The sequence below is a fragment of the Seriola lalandi genome, unplaced genomic scaffold (assembly GCF_002814215.2).
Source record: "Seriola lalandi dorsalis isolate HSWRI2012SDOR001 ecotype SW California unplaced genomic scaffold, Sedor1 jcf7180002054760, whole genome shotgun sequence".
Lineage (NCBI taxonomy): Eukaryota > Metazoa > Chordata > Actinopteri > Carangiformes > Carangidae > Seriola > Seriola lalandi.
The window spans coordinates 193,280-217,236 of record NW_019525313.1 but is presented as its reverse complement, the minus strand read 5'-3'; the positions used below and the strand labels follow the sequence as shown (position 1 = coordinate 217,236).

At 38.8% G+C, this 23,957-nt stretch overlaps 1 protein-coding gene and 1 pseudogene across 3 annotated transcripts in view; one reads left to right on the top strand and one right to left on the bottom strand.

The window, feature by feature from the left end:
* Nucleotides 1-20,824, bottom strand: part of phf14 (PHD finger protein 14) — a 139,459-nt gene extending 118,635 nt beyond the window's left edge. For all 3 annotated transcript variants that reach the window (XM_023424915.2, XM_087178945.1, XM_023424918.2), the window contains exons 1-4: nucleotides 20,723-20,824; nucleotides 12,722-12,832; nucleotides 9,802-10,532; nucleotides 5,646-5,778 (exon numbers count right to left, since the gene is read on the bottom strand). In XM_023424915.2, the coding sequence (XP_023280683.1) occupies nucleotides 5,646-5,778; nucleotides 9,802-10,532; nucleotides 12,722-12,832; nucleotide 20,723 (976 nt within the window). In that variant the 5' untranslated portion in view covers nucleotides 20,724-20,824. The remainder of the gene's footprint in view (nucleotides 1-5,645; nucleotides 5,779-9,801; nucleotides 10,533-12,721; nucleotides 12,833-20,722) is intronic.
* LOC147818032 (uncharacterized) lies at nucleotides 13,662-14,920 on the top strand (annotated as a pseudogene).
* Nucleotides 20,825-23,957: the final 3,133 nt, after the last annotated feature.

The window sequence follows — 23,957 nt, the reverse complement described above, 5'->3', positions numbered from 1 at the left end:
TTGTTTTTCATTGTTTCTGGAGATTAATAAGTTAAACATGAATTGCACTGATTCAGTAATTTTGTTTTGTTATTTGACCTACATCACAATTTCACATAACCTAATATAAATATTTACAGAGATTTACAGATAATTCTTATTATCATCAGCACCAGCTATTCAAAATATTTAATTTAGAGCATTTTAAAATGTAAGAAAGTTAGCGGCCCTCTGACACAATTCAGGTTTCTCATGTGGCCCCTGGTAAAAATCAATTGCCCACCCCTGCCTTAGTGTTTAGATGATGGTGGTGGAGAGTGCTGTCCAACACGTCAATCAAATTCTTTCAATGGTGTTCAACTGGGTTTAGAATTGGTGACTGTGAAGGCCATAGAATATGATTCACATCGTTTTCATATTCATTAAATCCTCCAGTGCCACCTTGTGCCCTGTGGAGGAGGACATTGTCATCCTGTCTCTCTCATTTTTCAGGTTTCTTCAGGTTTTTCTTTTAATTTCTGGATATAAAAGATAAAATGGGCCCCTTAGGCGCTCATAACCTATTTGTGGCCAATAAAGAGACTATCACAGTCAGTTAATAAGAATATAATGGTCAATTACTCAAATTTAGTAAAACAAAGCACATGCCACCATCTGCATCATTAGTTGACAGCAGACAGCAGCATCAGAGCAAGGAAAGTTTAGTTTACAGCGGCAAATCCGCAAAATTGAGAAGCTGCAAGGCATCTACTGTTGTGGCATTTTTACTTGATAAATGATTGAAACGATAATTTGATTTGATTATTTGAAACACATTGTGGACTAATTTTCTGTCAACTGACCAAGTGCTTAATGAACTATTCCTTTCAGCAAGAATAATATTTTTGTTCAACATGTCCACTGTAAAACTTTCCATATCTCTAAAAACACTGGCCTTTGTAATGTTCAACAGGTTACTGTTGTTACACCAGCTATGTTGCATTCAAAGATAATGATCATGTAGTAAAAAGAGGTTGCACCATAAAAATTAGAGCGGGTGGAAGTCATTCCTGATTAACTATTACCAGGGCAGATTGGTTAGTGAGTAAGGATAGATGAGCCAAAAGGATTGTTTCATTGATACTTACATTGGACTGGGAGCATATTGTCCATGACGGACTATCTCTTTAAATGTGCAGTTACCATTATGTGGAATAGAGTATGAGACTGACTTTAAGCTGCATCCATTTGAGATGGGAATATCTTCTGGCACCACTTGGTTAGCTGTATGAGAACCCCTCTCTGCCTCCCCATTTCCTGTCTCTCTCTACTATCCTGTCTAATAAAGGTACAAAAGCCCAAAAAAATATACTTAAAAAAAAAAAAAAAGTGATGAGAGGATGTAACTATTTAATTCACTGGGCACCTCAGAGGCTACCGGCAGCTACCAGACACTTTTAAGGTGGAATGTTTTCTTGAGTGTTACTTGATGTTGATTGATGTTTGGAAATCAATCAATACACCCTCAATGTCAATATTCAGCTCTCTACATGACATACACTTTAGTGATGACTGGATCTTAAAGCTCATAAAATTTTCATCAACTTGATTATTTGAACTATAGATATTTTATTTCATCAGTTGGAGAAAAAAAGTAGCCGAGCATCATTCCAGTGGTTCCAGCAGTTCTACACCTGGGGACATTATGTTACCCTATTAGCCAGAGAGAAAGAGAAGTGACCAAAAAAGCAAGTGTGTCCCGTTTTGCTGCCTCTCTCCCTCATTGACTCCAGAAGTTCTATTTACCATCATAAAGAGCAGCAGGATCAGAAACTGAACTCAAGGATATGTTCCGTCTGTCTGTCCATCTCCTCCACTCTTAAATCACAGCAGCTCCTACACACAACAAGCAGCTTCATTACAATCGGCTGATCAGAGTGTGTGTTGCAAGTGCCGGTTATATGTGGCTGTATACGTTAAACTGTGGAAGTCAAATTAAAATTTAGTATTAATTTAATACTACAAATAATAAGTTACTACATTAATGGGAAGTCAAATATCATCTCGACAATTGCAAAGGCATGAGCAATCAGCGATATCGTCCATCGGCACAACCCTAATACTTGAATAATGTTATCTGTACAATTGATATCTGTCCCAGAAAAGGACATCTTATAATAAATAATACTTGTTTGAAATAATGGTGTACCATCAGTTGCCAGTTTATGCACAACTTATTTTTATTGGCGAAGCTCCACCCCATGTCAGCACACATACTATATTATTCACCTCTGTTCACCCAAGCACTGTCATATCAGTCCATGGACAAAGATGCTTGCCCCAGAAATTCTAAAATAAAATCAATTTCTTATAAAACATGGCCACATCAACAATTGTGCTTATTGGGGAAAAATACATACTCTCAAAGGCAGGACAAACCACCCTGCCTCAGCACAGCAGTTCTCCACAATCAGATAGCTAGATATCAAAATTCCAACCCAGCCCTCTTCAAAATAAACGCCTGGAAAGGCCTGAATTCATTACCGCTAGCAACACCTTAAGTGCAATACTTAATAGTACACAATTTAAGACCTGGGAGGAATATGGGTCAACAGCCAGTATGATAACGGGCAAGAAATATACTCCTAATACACAGGATAAAAAAGTTTGTAAAGTTGATGGACAAGGAATCTAAAACAAATCCATGTCAGTAATATTCTTGCCCTAGTATCTGATATCTTATTGGAACTGCTCAGTCACACCTGCTGAATGAGGTGTGTGAGATTCTGATGTGACTGCAGGCTTTTCTCCCTGCCTTCAGGTGTGGACATTCAGTCATAACTATCTACATGGCCAGATATCACGAGAGAGTAGTGAGAACATGCTTTTCTTTTTTTGTCATTGTTGTTTGCTTGTTTGCATTGGGATATCAGGGAACTTGTGCCTTTTAATGGACCCTGAGATATATTGGAGGAAATATTCCATGTCAGAGATTTAAATAATTAATGATGTATCAATGTGTCAGATGTGTAGAAATGTGAGGGAAAAAACAAACAAAAGATAGCTGAGTTATTAGAGTAAACTTCCATTAGCACAACAGATCTATCCATTATGAGCACAAATACAAAGGAATGCCAAACCTACAGCTAGAATTCAGTTCCATATTTCCTGCTAAAGAAAAAAGGAAAAACATTTATGTCTTTGAAGAAGAAAATAAGAACTGGCCACAAGTGCCACAGCCTCCTCTCTCTCAAGCCTCCATTTTAAACCACTCAGTCTCCCTTCTATGTCTTTTCAGGGAGATTAAACATGTCTCAGAGGAATAAAATATCAACCAACCAAACGAACAAGATACATTTAAGACATGCTCCTAATATCTGCTGTCTGCCAATGGAGAATTGGTGATTAGGACTGTTCCAACGCTTCACTACTGTGTGTGTGTGTGTGTGTGTGTGTGTGTGTGTGTGTGTGTGTGTGTGTGTGTGTGTGTGTGTGTGTGTGTGTGTGTGTGTGTGCGTGTCATAAAAGAGTTCAAGTTGGACTGTATGAGATAGCTTAACAAGTGTTGCTTGCACCTCAGAGGTGTTCAGCCAGTTAAAGTAATGGTGGCCTACATCAGCAAAATGCAAGTTATTAGTTTGTGCGATATTGTCTTATCCGTGTTAAATGTGGGATGGGAATTGATAAGATTTTATTGATGCCAATACAACGATCTACATAATATATTCATGAGGTTATTATAAAGATCATCTCTACCTGTTATTAAGACGGAGCAGAGCAGCATAATCGCTTGTTCTTTTTCCCTATAAGATTTGTGACTGTGTAACTGGGTCACCACCTGCACTGCACTGGATTTATTCTCACTGGTACAAGTTCCCTTCGATTCTTAATGAATTATACAAAAACAGATAGCAAGATTTTTTCGCAATTTTTATTTTCTCTGCAGTTTCATTGCAAAAAAGACATCTAATAACATTGCAACATTTATCGCAATTTTTAAGAAAAGCTGCCCCAAATTTTGCTTTGTGCACTTTGAGCTTTACTAGAGATGAGAGTGGTTAAGATTTTAGCAATTCTACTGCTCTCATCAACACTCTATACTTTTTTTATTACTAAAAATATTTTTAAAAAAATCATTTAAAAAAAGAATAACTTCAGGACGAGATCATCTTCACTCTTACTGCTGATGTGGATTCACTGCAGGTGGAGGGAGGAGGGGCTGGTTTGGAGGGGGCTGCCATCTCAGCCAGAAAGTCTACATGAACTTGCTCAACTTTAATATGTGGTGAACTCTCATTTTATGGTTAACACAGACCGCAACACCACTTTTTTCTGCAAGTTTATACTTATTTAATGGATGTTCTGATAAATAACTCTTTTCCTTACTGCTTGTAGAGGTTTTATTGCACAGACAGTAACAGCAAAGCTGTTGTCAATGTGCCCCATGTGTAGAGGCTACAGTCCTCGCTGCAGCTGGCCCCGGGTTGGAGTCCCGCATCAGACGGCCTTTGCTGCATGTCATTCCCCCTCTCTCTGCCTCCCCATTTCCTGTCTCTCTCTACTATCCTGTCCAATAAAGGCACAAAAGCCCCAAAAAATTATACTTAAAAAAAAAAAAAAAAAGCTGTTGTCAAATCAAGTAAATTGTTTCACTTCACACCCAATGTCATGTTTTCCTCCATGGCCTCTCTCCGTTGCTATCTGCTCTGTCTGTGGAGGAGCTGAGGTCTGCCCTCAGTCAAACACCAGAGCAGAGACAAAGAGAAACAAGAAGCTGCTAATCTCAATCACTAGTTCAAGTGCCAATATAATGCTCCCCAGTGTTTCCCCTTCCATTGCCTTTAGGGGACAGAGGGTCCCACTTAGGGGTGGGCCACTGCCCCAAGAAACCAAAGAAAAAAACAAAAAAAACAAAACAAAATAACGTATTTCCTCAAGTGAAAACCAGGAGTCAATTAAAAGCCGGGTCTCCAATAATGGAAAGGGGGCTTGGTCAACACAAACAAATAAAGGCCAGCCCCTGAATACAATCCTCAACAGCCGGACAGGATTAGAGGACAAAAAAGAAAACTGGATCAGAATGAGTGAATCAGATACTTCAGATGAGTAATCCAGAACAACAAACAAGAAAGTGTTCAAGACATTTTGAGTCAGCACACAAAAAATGACGGAAGAGGTTGGTGTGAATAATAAAAACAGATAGCTTGTTCAAACCTACTTTCACACTTCCACACAGCAGGGCATTTGTAGGGTAAAATTGGTCAGTGGTGAGATTGATAGATGTGTGAAAGCATGAAAACAATATCAGTGTATACCATTGCCACTACGTCAAAACTGTGCTTGAACTAAAAACAACTGTGTAATCACCTTTTAACTTGTAGTGGTAGTACAGCCACAGTTAATACAGTACATTAAGTACTAAATTACTTTTATCTGGGAATTTGTACTGTCTGATAGGCCAACTTCAGATCAAAGTAAGACTCTATAGCACAGATGCCCTTGCACAAAGGTTGGCTGAGGTCAAATTTCACTTTTAAGTGGGATCCTTTCAGTTGTTCTGAAGAGTACCACCTAATGAAGCAGTCATGACAAATACTGCGGACTGCTGTCTGACTGATTTTAAGTATGAATCTGTTCTAGCTCCACATATGTCACCACACTGATACTGGACTAACTCTGAAGCTTACCTTCATGCACAGTCACCCCACAGTTGTCACACTGGATGATCTCGTCTGCGTCCTCGCTGTTGTCTCCCAGACAGACGCAGCAGATCAGGATGTGCTGAGTGCTCCAGGTCTGGGATCGGTCCAGCAAGGCATCCTGGGGAATCAGGAAACAGAGACACAGTAAAGCCACTTACCAACACCCTATGCCTCTGATCTGACCACAGATCCAGTAACTGACAGTAAATGCCATATACAATATTCATGAACACTGTGCTAGGTGGATTAAAACAAAAGCAGAAGTATTCTCCTGGAATCACTCAGATACCATCTAAACCTCTCACTGGAATATATGGTGACTTTGTGACTCACTGTTGTTTGGTATTATGGAATGCCATACAAAGTAGATGTGCTGCAATGTGCAGTCCAAATACTTATTAGTTTACATTACTAGGACACGGTAGAAGACTTACTTCAATACTCAAGCGCTTGTTAGAGTTACAGTTCTTCCAAAGAGCTTTTAGCATGAGGTCTGGTCCACAAGAGCTTTGTCTAAACATGTCTCAGTTGCCTAAATTTGTCAAAATAAGTATAAACTCAAATGTTTATATGCTTGAACATAATTATTCATTTTAAAAGGTCAGTTATAATCATTAAGATTCAAGCAACTACAGTATCTTAAATGGGAAAGACCAGTAAGCTCACAGGCATCCAAAGTTTGGCTACTTGACAGTTTATGATACTTATCATATTCACTGCTACATCTTAAAACTAGAATTCTGAATAAGCATCATGATGAATTAGTTTCTGTTTTGGCCAATATAGGCCATAAGTTTGATGTAATTGGCCAGGGGGCGGAGTGTGTCTATATGTTGTTTCAAAACACTGTGCGAATATTTGTGATGACCTCATTATTGAAGATGATCTCAGATTCTCAGTCAGATTCTCTATTCATTGAGATAAATGTAAACGATGGTAAAAACTTTATTGTTGGAGTCATCTATCGACCCCCAAACTCTGACTTTGACATTTCTAAGAATAAATTGGATCAACTATTATATAAATAAAAATGATAAGAATTATTTCATTCTGACTCTATTCTGAATCTATTCAACACACCATACCTGAAAAGTTAATTAGACAATGGGATGCCAATCAGGATCCTTGGGGGCAAAGGTTATTTTGAAACCCATCAACAAAAAGAATAAACTTTACAAACGCTATATCAACAATACAAGTGATTAAAAGAAAGAATCAAATACAAAATACAAAAACAAGCTCACACATGTGATTTGAATCAGCAAGTGAAGACGGGTGATCAAAAGCAAACCTGGAAGGTACTAAGTTAAGTCCTCAGCTGGGGTCACAGAACCGTGCCTTCTGACACCAAAAGGAAACACATTAGAGGATGCCAGCAATGATGTTGAAAATGTTGACCTTGCTGATAGTTTCAACAATCATTTTATCTGCATAGGTGAAAATCTCTCGAACAAAATTAGCCAATCAGTGGGTGCTCCTTTTTGAAAATAGTTATATATATATATATATATACACATTATATGGACAAAAGTACTGGGTCACACCTATTAATCATTGAATTCAGGTGTTTCATTCAGTCCCATTGCCACAGGTGTATAAAATCAAGCACCTAGCCATGCAGTCTGTCTTTATAAACATTTGTGAAAGAATGGGTCGTTCTAAAGAGCTCAGTGAATTCAAGCGTGGTACTGTAATAGGATGCCACAGTTGCAACAAGTAAGTTTGTGAAATGTCTTCCCTCCTAGATATTCCACAATCAACTGTGAGGGGTATTATTGCAAAGTGGAAGAGTTTAGGAACCACAGCAACTCAGCCACGAAGTGGCAGACCACATAAAGTTACAAAGCAGTGCTGAGGCGCATAGTGCATAAAGGTCGCCAATGCTCTGCTGACTCAGTAACTTCAAAGTCGCAAACCTACTCTGGCATTAACATCAGCACAAAAATTGTGCGCCGGGAGCTTCATGGCATGGGTTTCCATGGCCAAGTGGCTGGATGCAAGCCTTACATCACCAAGCACAATGCCAAGCATCAGATGCAGTGGTGCAACGCACGCCGCCATTGGACTCGGGGGCAGTGGAAACGTGTTCTGTGGAGTGACGAATAACGCTTCTCTATCTGGCAGTCTGAGGGACGGGTTTGGCGAATGCCAGGAGAACATTACCTGCTTGACTGCATTGTGCCAACTGTAAAGTTTGGTGGAGGAGGGATAATGCTATGGGGTTGTTTTTCAGGGGTTGGCCTAGGCCCCTTAGTTCCAGTGAAGGGAAATCTTAATGCTTCAGCTTACCAAGACATTTTGGACAATTCTATGCTTCCAACTTTGTGGGAACATTTTGGGTAAGGCCCTTTTCTGTTCCAGCATGACTGTATATAGTAAACTCAGTGAATACATAGATAAATCCAATATTCTTACTCCTTCACAGGATAGCTTCAGAAAAAAGAGCACCACTTGTATGGCAATTCTCGATCTCATCGAAAAAAATCAATGATGCCATTGATAAAGGCGACTGTGGCATTGGAATTTTTCTTGACTTATCAAAAGCATTTGACACCATTGACTTTGAAATCCTTCTGAGCAAATTACAACATTATGGTGTCAGAGGTACAGTGCTCAGTTGGTTCAGAAGCTATATATATATATATATATATATATGACAGGAAGCAATATGTATGCATAAACGATAATTAATCCGTAAAATTATAAAATATGGAGTTCCTCTTGGATCCATTTTAGGGCCGCTCCTTTTTATTCTGTATATAAATGAATATGTGACCTCCAGCATTATACATAAAGTTGTATTCGCGGGTAACACAAATTTATTGTTATGTATGTATGGATGGATGCATGGATGGATGGATGGATTGATGGATAGATAGATACTTTATTTTATCACACAAAGATTTATCTGCACTACAAAATAACCTAGATGTGGAACTGGTTAAGTTGGATACATGGTTTGAATGCAATATGCTATCATTAAATATAAGCAAGACAAACTTCATTGTTTTTCTTTCCAACAGAAGTCAAGAGTTGACCAAAAAATTGTCCAAATATGTAATATCTTCACAGACATACAAGACCAGAAAAAAGCATTTTATAGAGGGAAAGAAACAAACTTAAATGCAAAAGGTCCACAGGTGTGAATGAGCTTGATTACACTGTCAATTTTTTTTTTCCTTTTAATTTGTGTACACTAAAAGGAAGGGGTCTTCAAAACTTGTTACTCTACTGAGCTACTATTTTTATTATTAGTTTTGCTGTTATTTTTTATCTACCATTTATTTATGATTGTGTATCTCACCTATTAAATTGATATATGGACTGATGGGATAGATGTTTTGGACCATTTAAGTTATTCTTTTTAGAGTTTTAGGTATTAGGATTTAGGTGTTTTTGGGGCTTAAATTGTATTTTGTGCATACTCACAAGCTCACAAGCTTATTGGGGTATCCCATTTTCACCCATTGCTATTATCGTAGTTGTATATTTTGTATTCTATTTTTATTCCTGATTTATGTGAAATGAAATTAAATGAAATTAAGTGGTGTCACTGAACTGAATCTGAATCATTTTGGGATCAAGTCCAGTGTGAGTAATGTGAAGTGCTGATATTTGTGTAAACATGAATGTACACGTGTATTTTGAAATACCTTCAGATTTGTTGTCTAAACAGCTTTTACTTCTATTAGTCTGACTACTAAATTGCTGTTTCATTGTTTTCTTGACATCTAAAATGAGAGCAAATAGTAAACGGCTACTTTCACTAAGAGGCAACAACCCATGTAATAAATATATTTATCACCTTTAATGAAAGTAATCAAAAAAATCTGAAAAAAATGAGGACAGAGAAAATGAGGCTGATGAGAGTTGAGTGCCAGCGATCAAATCAAAACCATGAGCTAAAAGAGGCTAAAGAAGCTTCTTTTAGAGCAGAGTTGAGTGATAATTCTCTGTGAGTTTGTCACCTAACACATTACATACAGTCAGTTTGACCTGTTCTTATAAAAAAAATACTGAGAAGTGCAGCTTTAAATCTGCTTTGGAGTAAATCACAATCGCTGGCTTAACCAATAATCTTACTTTATTAAACATCTGTGAGGCCATCAGTCTGAACCTGTGAGAATGAAGTTGTACTCACCTCATTGCCTTTTCCCTGTGACATGCTGTCATTAGTGAGCTCTTCATCAAAAGTACTAGTGCTCTTAGGCTTCTTCATGGGCTTCTTCACTTCTTTGTCACTATCACTGCTACTGTTGTTGTTGTTGTCATCACCATCTTCCTTGTCATCATCCTCATCATCGTCGTCATCATCATCATCATTATCGTCATCGTCATCATCGTCGTCGTCACTAGCGCTGCCACCTTCCTCTTCCTCAGTGCCTCCTTTCTGGGCAGCTGCTTTGCCTTTCTTCTTCCCTGCTGTGGGTCTCCAGTCGTTATCGTCTTCACTGTCATAGTCGTCCATCTCATTCAGCTCCTCCATCGTGGTGAAGTCCAGCAAGGGACGGTTCCTGCGGAAATTCCATTTCTTGGGCTCGGCCTGACTCTCTTCAGTGTTCACACTGCCAGACCCGGTAGTGGAGGCAGTATCAGCAGCTGGAGCGGGCTCAGGCTCTGATGTTTTCCTGCTCTTACGTCGGCCTTTTAGTGGGGTGACAGCCGGGGTGTCTTTGGTCGAGCTGTCTGAGGAAGGCTGCTTATTGGTCTTCTCTTCATCTTCGGTTAAGTTGTCCTCAGCCGCCAGTTCTTTGGCCTCCTCTTCATCTATTCCATCGTCTGCAGAACCACCGTTGTCCGAGTCACTTTCTGAACCAGCAGCGCTCGCTTTAGACGCTTCTTCATCACTGCCATTTCCTGTGCCATCTGAGCCTATCAGAGCACAAAACAATAACCTAATCAAAAGAGCATTCAGGTCATTCTAAAAGGCTTGGTTGGTGCTCCAGCATCTGAGGGAACTTTGTTAAAAGAAAAGGAAATCACTATACATCTCCATGGCGTTTGTTTTGACTTATGTACTTAGTTGCTCAAAAGTGTAATAACAAAGAGGAGTTTTTGAATTTGATCTATTTTTCTGTAGGTATACTCTCCCCCAACTTGGTGCTCTAACATTGGTGTGGACAGGCACTTAAAATTGTTTTTTTTTTTTTATTCCAACAGCCAAGCACAGTTGTCTGTCAAAAATGTGTTTTTCGGTGCGGAACACTCTCTCAGTATTATCCTCTTAACATAACAGTGGTTATGGGATAAATAACCTGAAGTTTCCATTGGATGCGCTTTCCATTGGCTCCTAAAAGTTGAAAGTTGATGTATCAGTGCATCAGTCGAGGAGACGCCAAACCGACTCACCTCATCAGTCTACTTGCTGCACTTTTTTTTCAACTGTGTTATTGTACACAGAGTAATGCAGACTCAACAGCACTGCAGGCTGTAAACTTAACAAACCAAGTCTTGTCTCAAAATGACCAACCACACAAATGACTGGGATGTAAAGACAGGAGATGTAAAAAAAAAAAAGTGCAGCACAATGCTAGACAGTGAGAGGCAGGGCAGCTCAACTCTGTCAGCTCCTATGAGCACGCTCCCAGTTAGGAAAGCCGATTGGGAGCACCAACAGAATGGCAGAGCTATGTGTTGGTGTGCACAGGGCCACCAGAAAAAAACTTATTTAGACACTTGTTTTCACTTGACACGTTTTCACCCACTGAACTGCCATATTCCTACGCACAAGCACACCTACGAAGTGCACTGTATTATACAGTGCACTTCTGTATTAAACTGTATATTATACAGTTGCAGGTCAACCGAGGGAATCAGAAAGCGACGTAATACAGTGCACTCCTACTACAGTGCCAAAGAATAGTGCTGTTTCACGGGAGGATAAATTACTGAAAATATTCTACATGAGCATGGCGCTGCCACTCTACCACTCTGATGGATGCTCCGGTCAGCTTTCCTAACTGGGAGCGCACTGATTAAAATCTACTGCAGGTAATGTACTAACTATATATGACTACCTCACACAACCCCACGTCAAAAACCCGAACTATCCCTTCATGGTCTTTGATAGTACGGCTGTTGGTGATGAATAAAATATGACAGTGAGTTTTATGTCTCAATTCACAAGTGTAACATTAAGTTAATTCAATTATTATTATTATCTATTATATATCTTTCTAATTATTTCTTACTGGCATTTTGCAGTTTTTCTTTCTTGTACTGTCCACTTTGCTGCTGTAGCACTGCAAAATTTCTCCAGTGTGGGACTAATAAAGGAATATCTTATCTCTTATTTATCTATGTTAGCTCTGACTGGACAGTCACTACACAAGTTGTATATAGAGAAGTGTCCAAACGACTGGCACACATCCAGTGTCACATCTCATTCGACTGGTTGTTGCTGTCATACACTAACAACCAAAACAATTGTCAATGGCAGTTATGCTGAAGTATCATGTGTAGGAGTCTTACAGGTGGTAATAGTAAGATAGTAGAGCATTTACTGTATATAATATGTGTATATCATTTTTTGTTTTTGTGAGCAGCATAGAGGAAACTACAACTAGCACTTCCACTTAAAAAAAACAAGCACTACCACTTCAAGGCATTAACCTACATGTGTGGGAAACACTGCAGGTGCGTTGTACACAATAACTTCAGTGCATTTAATTAGGATGCGTGATGCCCCTCCCATTGTCTTACGGGTTGTCCTTGCCCACACTGGCAGGCAATTGATTGGCATGGGAGAGTGACCAGCTGATAGAGTATAAAAGCTGGCCCATGTGCTCACTTGTCTTCTCCCTTCAATCTGTTGACATCCATTTGTTTTGCTTTTGCACATACACCACCACCACAGCACTTGTACCACTCATACATGCACTGCTTTCATAGCTAAACTTGCTGATTTCCACACCTCATTGCTTATTTGTCCTACGTTTTAGTTATAATAAATTGCTTGTTTTATTCTGTAACCTTGTGTGATCTTATTGTCACATTCATTGAGTCAGTTTGTGACAGGATGTAAAATTTGCCTTACTTTATGGCAGTTAGACCATCCTTACCTGAGGCATCTCCCACTTCAAAGTCACTATCATCTGAGCTGTCATAATCCAAGGCATCTAAGAGAGAGGCAGCAAGTGGCTTCACCTGCCGGCGCTTCAGACTGCGGTCCACTAACAAAAGAGAATTAGAGAAAACAAAGTTTTTTCAACAAAATAACACATTTGGATTTTGCAGTGCAGTACAAAACTATTAAAAAAAGGCCTTTTTTTTTTTAAGGCTTTTTTTTTTTTGGCCTATCTAGTGAACTGGTTTCAGTCTAGTATCAGCTGGTTTCAGTCTAGTATCAGCTGGTTTCAGTCTAGTGTAGGCTTGTTTCAGTGTAGTATCAGCTGGTTTCAGTCTAGTGTCAGCTGGTTTCAGTCTAGTGTCAGCTGGTTTCAGTCTAGTATCAGCTGGTTTCAGCTCTTTATCTCTTCTCTTCTCTCCTCTCTGTGCTCACATATACAGAATTTTAATACAGCTGAATTCACAATAAAGCTGTTCTCATTGACATGTTTTTTCTGTTTCTGTTGTCGTGACAAAAAAAAAATGAAATAGTGACTGAAACACGAACCATCAAGACTATTGATTTTATTATTTTAATTAAAAGACATCACGTGCTGTTATTATATATAACCTGAGAAATTATCACTCAGAAACAAAGTGTTTTCGTCAACTAAAACTAGACTAAAATGTTTGTTTTTCTTTGACTAAGATGAGACTAAAATGTGCAGTTTTAGAGTTTTCACTCTAAAAATACAAAGATTGACTAAATCTTTGAATACGCTGAAAACGCTATCTACTTGATCTCAGTGCAGACACTTTTCTGCTTGCTCTCGCCTCCGCTTGCATTTTTTCTACCGATATTCTTGTTTTTCTTCTGCGATAAACTATAAGCAGTGGCTCCTGGATACTTATAAACACTGGAACAAATTTTTTGTAGATATAGTAGGCTATTTTTCTATATTTCAACATTTTTATGACCTCCTCAGTACTACGTGAGTGAGGCCTACCAGCAGCACAAGACTGTAATGCAGTGACTGGAAACGTGGCACTTAGCTAAAGCTAATTAGCAGCAAGATGCCTCCCTTCTCCACGAACGACTAACACAAACTTCTACTGAAGATTGCAGTGCTGGAAACCAAAATTCACAGGTTAGAAGTGAATGGACTATGTGGGAATGACGCCACATTACCATGGAGTCAAAACAGTGGAGAAGAGCATGCTACAGCTAATTAGCACCACCAACACTAACAAGAAACAGGAGGGCTGTGAACCGGATAATAAATCTATGACTGGTAGTCCCCCCTGGAACTCTCTTGGAGCAAAGCCTAAGAGTAAATAATTTCCCCGGGAAAATGGGAGGACGAGTAACAGGCTGAGCCCAGCGCTCTGAGATTTGTCACACAACTGGCTGGCCTGCATTATCATTCAGGCAGAGCGCCTCTTCAACCCCTGTTCTTAGTAGGACACAGCCATTGACAGCTACGAAAGGGAGAACTAACAACAAACTTCCCCCAACAACTGAGAGTGCAACTGGAGAACCGATTGTTTCCACTGCTGCAGGACCCTAGATCTCCGTCTGATGACCCTTCACATAGCAGGGTACGGACTGAGAGTAAATCAGAAAGTAAAAGGCTAAAGGGAAAGCTAATGCCTAGGCTTCAAACTCTGATTTTGGGTGACTGTGTTATAAAAGATTTAAGAAGCATGTGCAGTAAAAACACCAAAATACTCTGCTTTCCTAAGGACATGGTCTCTGACATGTATGAAAGAATCCTGCATATCATGGATGCACATCGAAACGTGAAAAACCTCATAGTGCACATAGGGACCAATGATGTCTGAATTGCTGAAACTAGACTTTATTGATCTGTTGAACACAGTCAGCTCTCTGAATGCTGAGGTGTTTATCAATGGCCCTCTACCACCAGTCAGAAAAGGAGTTGAAAGATTCAGCAGATTGTTGCCAGTGAACACATGGCTCTCAGCTGCATGTATTGTCCATACACTGCACTTTATTGAATATTTCAACTTTTTCTGGGACCGCAGACATCTTTTTAAGGCAGGAGTAAAATTGTTCATTTCTAACTTATTTTACTTCCTGTGTCACCCATCAGTTCCCTCTGCCAGGGACAAGAGACGAGGAGTCAAAACAAGAAGAAGACATAACAAATCGCGGCAGAAACCTAGAAAGAGCCACCTCGGCCCCCGCCTGAAGAGAGCTTTAAACATGACTCAGTGTCATCAGTGTCGAGAGGAGGAGTCTCCACCCCCCTCACCAACTTCCACCTTTGAGGATTCACCCCTTTCACCCCCCCATTCACCTCATCCAGGTCACTTTCCTCTCCAATCACCCTTTCCACCTCCTCCCCCTTCTTGGAGTTCATTGACCAGATGAAAGAGCCGGTCACTGCAGGGACCAAACTTACACCCTGCCCTACTCACATTTTCTCTTCCCTAAACCTCCCTTGTCGTCCACCTCCACCAATGGCTTTAAGTCCTCGGCCAGTTTCGACACATTCGTCACAGTTACAAATGAAACAGGAAGCACTCAAACAGTTCTGCAAATTTATCAAACTTAGCATCCATTCCTCGTCAGCCACAGCTTGTCCCAAAAAATTGCTTAGATAATATTCTAACACATTAAATTTAGCTTTATTAAATGTCAGGTCATTGTCAGGAAAAACATTTTTAGTCAGTGATATTACCATCAAGCACAACCTTGATTTTATGTTTTCAACTGAAACTTGGTTAGACCAAGATAACAGTGCAGCTGTTCTTTTCGAGTCAACCCTTCCAAACTTAATTTTTAGGAGTGAAGCTAGAGTGCATAAGAAAGTAGGTGGAGTTGCCATTTTGTTTAATGATTCCCTCCAATGCAAACTAATGTCTTATGGAAACTTTGATTCTTTTGAACATGTGGCTCTTAAGTTGAATTCCTCTTCACAAGCTATATTTCTTAATATCTACAGGTTACCTAAATACTGTGTTACCGTTTTTTGATGACTTTGCTGAACTGCTGTCTATAATCTGTATCAACTCCGACTGTGTAGTTATTGTTGGTGATTTTAACATCCATGTTGACAACCCCCTGGACAGAGGGACTAAAGAACTGTATTATGTTCTTGATAACTATGGACTGTATCAGCATGTGACAGAGCACACACACAACAAGGGGCACACACTGGATTTAATCATCTCTGAGGGTCTGAACATTTCTAAGGTTGTGGTGACTGATGTTGCTCTCTCTGATCATTCCTGTGTTTTCTTTGAGAGTACTATCTCTGTGCGAACAAATGTTCAAACAGAAGTAATCACAAAACGGTATATCACTGAAAACACCAGTGAAATATTTATTCAGGCTCTCTTCCACACCTTCCTCTCATGGGTCTCAGTCAATGAGCTTGTAGATAATTTCAGTTCTACCATTACAAATGTTATTGATGCCATTGCACCCACTAAGGTGAAGGTTGTCTCTGGTAAGAAAAGATCTCCATGGAGAAATGCCACACTGGTCAGAATGGAAAAAAGAGAGTGTCGAAACTGCCATCATTAAGCCACTCTTAAACAAGAACAATCTAGACACTTCACTAATGAACAACTATAGGCCTATATCAAACCTTCCGTTTTTAAGTAAAATCATAGAAAAAGCTGTTTTTCAATAGCTGAACAACTTTGTGGCACTAAACAACCATTTTGATGTCTTCCAGTCAGGATTTCAACCACACCACAGCACTGAGAATGCTCTTGTTAAGGTCTTCGGTGACATAATTAAACACTGACAGTGGCAGAATTACAGTATTAGTACTACTGGATGTCAGTGCTGCCCACTGGAAAACTGGGTGGGACTTTCTGGCACAGTACTGAACTGGTTTGAATCCTACTTAAAGGACAGGGACTACTTTGTGTCTATAGGTAATTAAACATCTGAGTGGACAAATATGACATGTGGAGTTCCCCAAGGCTCCATTCTGGGGCCTCTTCTGTTCAACATCTACATGCTCCCACTAACTCAGATTATGGAAAACAACAAAAATACACAGTTATGAAAATGACTCACAAATTTACATAACCATATCACCAGGGGACTATGGTCCAATACAAGCACTGAGTAAGTACATCTAACAAATCAATTATTGGATGTGACAGAATTCTCTTCAATTCAACAAAGACAAAACTGAAATAATTGTTTTTGGAGCCAAGGAAGAACGATTAAAAGTCAGTAGTCAGCTTCAATCAATAATGTTAAAAACTACAAACCAAGCCAGAAATCTTGGTGTAGTCATGGACTCAGACCTGAATTTGAACAGCCACATTAAGACAATTACAAAGTCAGCCTACTATCACCTTAAGAATATATCAAGAATTAAAGGACTTTAATCAGCAATCTCAGCAAGATTTGGAAAAACTGGTCCATGCATTTATCAGACAGCTGCAGCTGTTCCAGAACACTGCTGCTTGAGTCTTCACTAAGACCAAGAAAGTGGATCATATAACTACAGTTATCACATCTTTACACTGGCTTCCTGTCTGTCAAAGAATTGATTTTAAAATACTGCTGTTGGTTTATAAAGCACTAAATGGTTTAGGGAAATATTACATTTCTGATCTGATGCTACGTTATGAACCCTCTAGACCTCTCAGGTCATCTGGGACAGGTCTGCTTTGTGTCCCCAGAGTAAAAACTAAACATAGGGAAGCAGCGTTCAGTTTTTATGCTCCACATATCTGGAACAAACTCCCAGAAAACTGCAGTCCTGTTGCAACTCTCAGGTCTTTTATTTCACAGCTGAAGACTTTTCCACTGCCTTTTATTAAACCAAATTTGATAGTAAATATTTTACACTGCGCTGTAACTTTCATTCTCCTGTTATATCTGACTTATTCCTTTTTAGCTTCTTTTTCTTTGCAAATTCAACACCTTTTAATTGTATTTAAATGTCTTTTTACTTGTGCTGCTTTTATATTCTGTCTTGATGCCTTTTATGCTCTATGTAAAGCACTTTGAATTGCCTTGTTGAAATGTGCTATACAAATAAACTTGCCTTGCTTTGCCTAAATGTGACTATAACTAAAATGGACTTTTTATCTCAGGACTAAGACTAAGGTTAAAACTAATAATAGCTGACAAAACTAACACGACTGCAGAGGGAAAGCCTGACCACTCTTCCACAGAAAGAAGCTACTGTTTGTCCAAAAAGTTGCTAGGTGCATTTTTGAAAAAGTCTGAAGAGGTCTGAAAAGTCAATAAACCTAGTGGCAAAGGCCCTGCTGTTAATGTAACAAACATTTCACATCAATTAATTTTGAAAGAGGAAGACATCCACTCATTGACATTAGAACCTAGTGGAACCTACTACCTGCTAGGGCTGGGCGATAAAACGATAAAGATAATTATTGCGAGATAATTTTTCCTCAATAAAAATATACGACATGGTCGATACAACGTCAATAGAACTCATTCATCCATGTTTTGACAGACAACACGAACCGCCAATGATAATGAGAATAGTGCCAACGTTTGGGCTACTACAGCCATGCCCACCAGTACATCAGGAGTGGGAGAGAGATAAAAGAGAAAATGACGGCAGAAAATGTTAACAAAAACTCAAGCAACAGCGTTACCAAACAAGACACCCCAACAGACAGTCCAAGGCTCAAAAGACGAGGACATCATTGAAAAGAATGGTCAGAGGAATTGAGTAGTGTGGAGATACTTTGGCTAATTAAAGTTCGATAAGAAGCAGAGCAGTGTGCACTGCAAATTGTGTCGAAAGTAAGTTCCCACAAAGACAGTTAATCCCACTAATCTTTTTTACCATCTGAGGCAATGCCATCCTCTTGAGCACGCACAATGCAAGACTTTACAGTCCCAGACCAAGCTTTTTATGGTCAGAGTTAAGATTTTGGTTTATAATATATACCTATTTTCTTTATTTGAGATAGTATAATGTTCGATAGTATATTTGTCATGTTCAACTTCTGACAGAAAAAATATATATTTAAACCAAAATTAATCCCTATGATATCTTCACATCTCACTTAGGACTAAAAAGGAACCTTTAAGCTTGACAGAAATAGTGATTGTATATTGACAGACTGATATGAAACACATTATCGTGACAAGATTTTTTTCTATATCGCCCAGCCCTACTACTCACCATAACCATTCTCACTGACATACAATACATTCTGTGATATGCACTTCTGATTATGGTATGCCACTGCTGTGTTCCACTAACACGTCACTTTCCATGTGCATACACCAATGGAGAGTGTCACTCTTGCTTTAGTCGCACATGTCCACACCACTTAGTGGTATGCCCCTGCTTTTCTACTGACATATGGCACATAAATACAGCATGTTACTCATGTTCTACTGACACATATGTACCACCCCTTGTGGCATAAACCCATTCTTAGTAGCATACAAGCTGGTATAGTGTGTTACTCCTTAAATGTGAAGAAAAATAACTTGGATGTTTTGACATAATGCCCACTGGTACATTGGCAACAACAACAGTCAAATTTTCCAGGAGACTAAGCCTGCTTTACAACTATACAGGGATAATGTATGGCTTGCATACATGTAGCTATAGATACAGCTACGCCCACTAGCTTAGCCACCACAAAAATATAGTGTCCCTCACAGTAGCAACAACTGGAGCTCCGCAAGTAAGGTACAAGTTTTACACATCATTTGCTGGTTAGAAGTAGCAACTGTCATTGGAGCACAAATGGCACTTTCTTGTTTCAGTGCAATATGCAAGGTGAAAAGCGACAAAATAGCGACAAAACACAAACAACTGGTATATGACTTTGAAACAAGAGCGACATACCATCTGTATGATGCTGGAGAAGTATAAGTGGCCCACAGGAGTGAAATACCATACTAACCAACAAACATGTATGTCAGTGTGAAGTAGTAGGTGCCAGTGGAACATGAGTAACATACTGTATTGTTTATGTGTTAGATGCCAGTAGAGGAGCAGTGGCATATTTACTCCACATATTACACAGAAAAAGCATGGAATTGCATCAGCCATATTTTGATCTCTGCATCTCATTCTCTTAGTATTTAAGTTCAACATTACTGTGAACTAAGTTACTTTGTAGTCAAAAATCTTGCTGTAACCTAAATGGTACACAGCATCTTCAGTAGCAGGAAAATTGGTGAAACTTGTGTGTGGATTATAAAATAGACTGTCACTTGAACGATTTTCTTTTATAACCAAACACTAGCAGTCCCAACTCTGGTAACTACTGCTCTGCCGAGTAAGACTCTGGACCTTTACACAGACCACTATGACCCAGTTAAACGCCAGCAACAAAAAGGTAAACCACATGTTTAATCGGATGTAGCCCAACAGCTTCTCCTATGCTGAAACTGGGACAATAATGAGATACTTGGATACCCCTCACGCTGCGTTTAACATTAGCAAACTGTTAGCAAACAAAGAGCACCGCTGCGCTTCTGCAGCTATCAAAACGCTGCTAATGTTACAATGCTGGTAGGAAAGTATTGCCCTTTTCACCAATAGTTAACCACACATACTCTTTTAACCTAACAAGCTTGAGTGTACATATCAATTCCGTCACCGTCAAACAACATCACATTTGCTGCAGTCGCGTTACCACCTCACATTCTTATCTAGCGAGCAAACTAGCTAATTGTGGCTAGTATTAGCTGTTGTCCTTCCCTTCAAATTACAGCATTGTTAAGTCTGCGTCACACAAATATAAGTCTTTGAATTGCATTAAAAGGTAGGATTCCTGTTAGAGTGTCAATAACAGCCCAAACGTGCCAAGCTGCACGTACAACAAATAAGTATTAGCATTATTAGCAACACCAAATGCTAGTCACAAAGCATAGCAGGGCTAGCTTATACGGCTAGCTGCTAGTTAGCAGCAGTTCGAGATAGGAAATTATGGAGTTTAATCGGTGCACCGACAAATCTAACGTAACAACATCGTGCTGAATATTAGAGGAACATTGCAGTGGTGAAAGCAGCACTCACTCTGTGGTTTGGTTTTACAACAAGGAACGAAGCAGGTCTCCTAATAGCAGCATGTTATGTGGACAATGGAAAACACACCAGTGACGTCCAGGCGACAGGATGTTGTTGCCATGGGGACAGTTAAGGCTGAAGCGACAGGATAGCTACATTAAATATATAAATTAATGGAAAAAGGAGTAGTAAATATATACAAATAAAGATGTTATGCATGGTTTTATATTTATGTTTAGGTACTTATTTTATAAATGTAAAACTGCATTGGTGTATACATATTCCTCTGTATTTGTGTACAGCATCAGAATTTAGAAAGACTGTGAACTGAGAGCTTACCTCTAAACAGTGTCACCACCTGCTTCTAACACCAATTACACCTCACATCATTGCTGACAATGAAAAAAAGATTAGACAAAAACTTTTTTTAGCTCACCAAAGAGCTCATAAATTGTAAGAACATCTCTTAACTGTACTTGAGTGTGGTATTGGTGTTCCACACATTGAAAACCAACAATTGACAAATTAAAGGCAAAAAGTAACATTAAGTTTCTCAGTAAGGTGATTGGTGTTAATCCACCACAAGCCTCCAGAGCAGCTCCACTGCTCATTGTCAGAGATTCCCAAGTGTGTGAAATTTTATTGGAGCGCTGACTGACACGTCATCCCAAAGTATCCTAAAACTGATGAGAAAGAAATTATAACTGAGATACTCCAATAACCACAGATGAGAGTGTGATTCTTTTCTTCTACTGATGATGAAACCCTAACCGACCAGTCTGTCTTCCTTTGGTACTTGTCTTTTTCTCACCATTTTGAGAGAAATATACAGAACTATTTCCTACATTATTGTTCTTGTTATGCATCAGTGGGTGTAGTAACACAGTTAGTTTCAAACACTGTCTTTGTACAGACAGTTTGTCAGTATTCAACCTGTAGGAAGTTTGAATTCATTTCAAGGCTTCATTTACTTCCATTGGCACAGGAAAGCTCAAAGATCACCAATTTCTTCATCTCTAAAAAAAAAAAATCTATTTATGGTGACCTTTTTTTTTTTTTCTTAGGCATTACTGCTCACTTTGTTTGATGTAAGGATATTTACTTGACTTAAACTGCTTAAATTTCATTAAAAACTGGAAAAAGCATTTCACTACAGGCATTTGGCCTGTAGTGAAGTATATGAACACAGTGTCTTACAACATATCAAATAAAGCTTTATGTTTTTGACAATAATAAATATTCAGATATATTCAATGCCCACTTTGCTGGGCACACTTGTGCAATGTAATGCAACCCAGTACATTGTACAATTATAGTCAGAAGTGTTTCCAATATTCTGCCCCCATTATGTATGTAAATGGGAAGGACAAAAAAACCCTCAATATAATGTAGTCCAGCACACCACCTTCAGTGATTACCTCAGTTACAAAAATCAAATTGAATGTACACATTTCCAACAATGTAACCAAAAACTGAACATTACAAGCTAAAAGGGAGAAATTATGGCTGAGCTATTGTATTCATTTGAAATATAGTGTGCAGGTGTAACTAATAATAATAATAATAATAATAATAATAATAATGACCACTGAGTATAATGATATTGTATAAATAAAAGAAATGGGAACATTTCAACATGGATGGAGTTGCAAATTTGTGCTTTGTTTCATTTTTAAAATGATCTTTGTTTCTGTTGTCCTTCTTTGACTTTGTCAATTTAGCAAGTAAGAAATGATTAAAATAAATGAGCCTAGATTGGTCCTGATACATGGTAAGGGGAAGACTGATTGGGCAGGCAAGCAAAAAATATGATTACACCTGTCGTTGCTTGATGAAAAATGGCCCTGTATTGTGCTGCAGAGAGGTAGTTTTTTTAATCAGCTTGCTTCAAAACACTTTGGGGATATCATGGTAACCATCAATGTCATCATCACTATCAGCATTTCAATTGTTTTCTCTCCTGCCGTGGCTTGGATCAACACAGAGCCTGTGATACAGCCAGATAGTGTTTGTAGGGATATGACAAGTAATGGGTCTGAAATTGGAATTAATGTGATAATGTTAGTTAGTCCAGGTGTAGATTTAACAGAATTACATTCACTGGATAGCATCTTTTTGCCAAGCAGATCAAAGTTTATACAATTTGCAAGTAGTGCAAATAAGTATAGAGAAGTAAAGTAAAAGCTACCTTCTAAACATTAGGTGAGATGAGACACTGAAATCCACACAATGTGTTTTTGGCAATGACTAGGCCTCCTGAGGATGCAATTTGTGAACAAGGATCATGCTGGGTGAGCATGTGGAGCAATTTTTTCACTCCAACCATTTTATCAGGCTCAGTCATACAGTATAAAAACTCAAATAAAAGTCTGTCTAGTGTATGTTTTTCTTTTTTCCTTCCCCTGGAAATCACTGAAGCACAACCCAGGAGTAACAAACAGTCTCCTAAACAACATCGAGTGAACATTCAGTCCAGAGATCTCACAAATAATACCAAATGTTCATGAATAGAGGTACCATCAATACAGTTGGTACATTGAATGTTTAGGTCAAATTCACACAAATGGAGCAATGCAGAACACACCTTTACAATGTTTTAAAAAGTAAAACCTGAAATATCACATTGACATAAGTTTTCAGACACTTTACTATGACTGTAAATGTAGCTAAGGTTCCTCCATTTCTCTGGATCATCTCTGAGATGTTTCTACATGTTGATTGGAGTCCACCTATGGCTCACAGCTAAGATAAAACAGGAGTGGCTTAGGGATAACTCTGTAAATATCTTTGAGTGGCCCAGCCGGAGTCCTGACTTGAACCCCATCAAACTTCTCTGGAGACCCTGACAGAGCTGGAGAAGCTCAGCAGAGAAGAACAGAGGAAATCCCCGAATCCAGATGTGCAAAGTCTGAATATTTATGTCAATGCGATATTTCACCTTTTCCTTTTAAATAAATTTGCAAAAAAAAAAGAAAGAAAAAAATCTTAATTCTGTTTTAAATAAATTTGCCAATAAATACCATGTTTGTGGAGTGGTCCAGGAGTTCAAGATGTATCTGTGCACACAGTAATGAAAAAAAGTGATAATGTTTTCATCAGGAATACAGGGATATGAATTTCTCTATATTCAATTAAAATATATATCCTGGATTATATATGGATTATATAGAAAAGTGCTTGAATCATTTAAAGGGGATGAATGAGGTGCACAAACATATTGTACACATGATCAAAATTCAGCTCA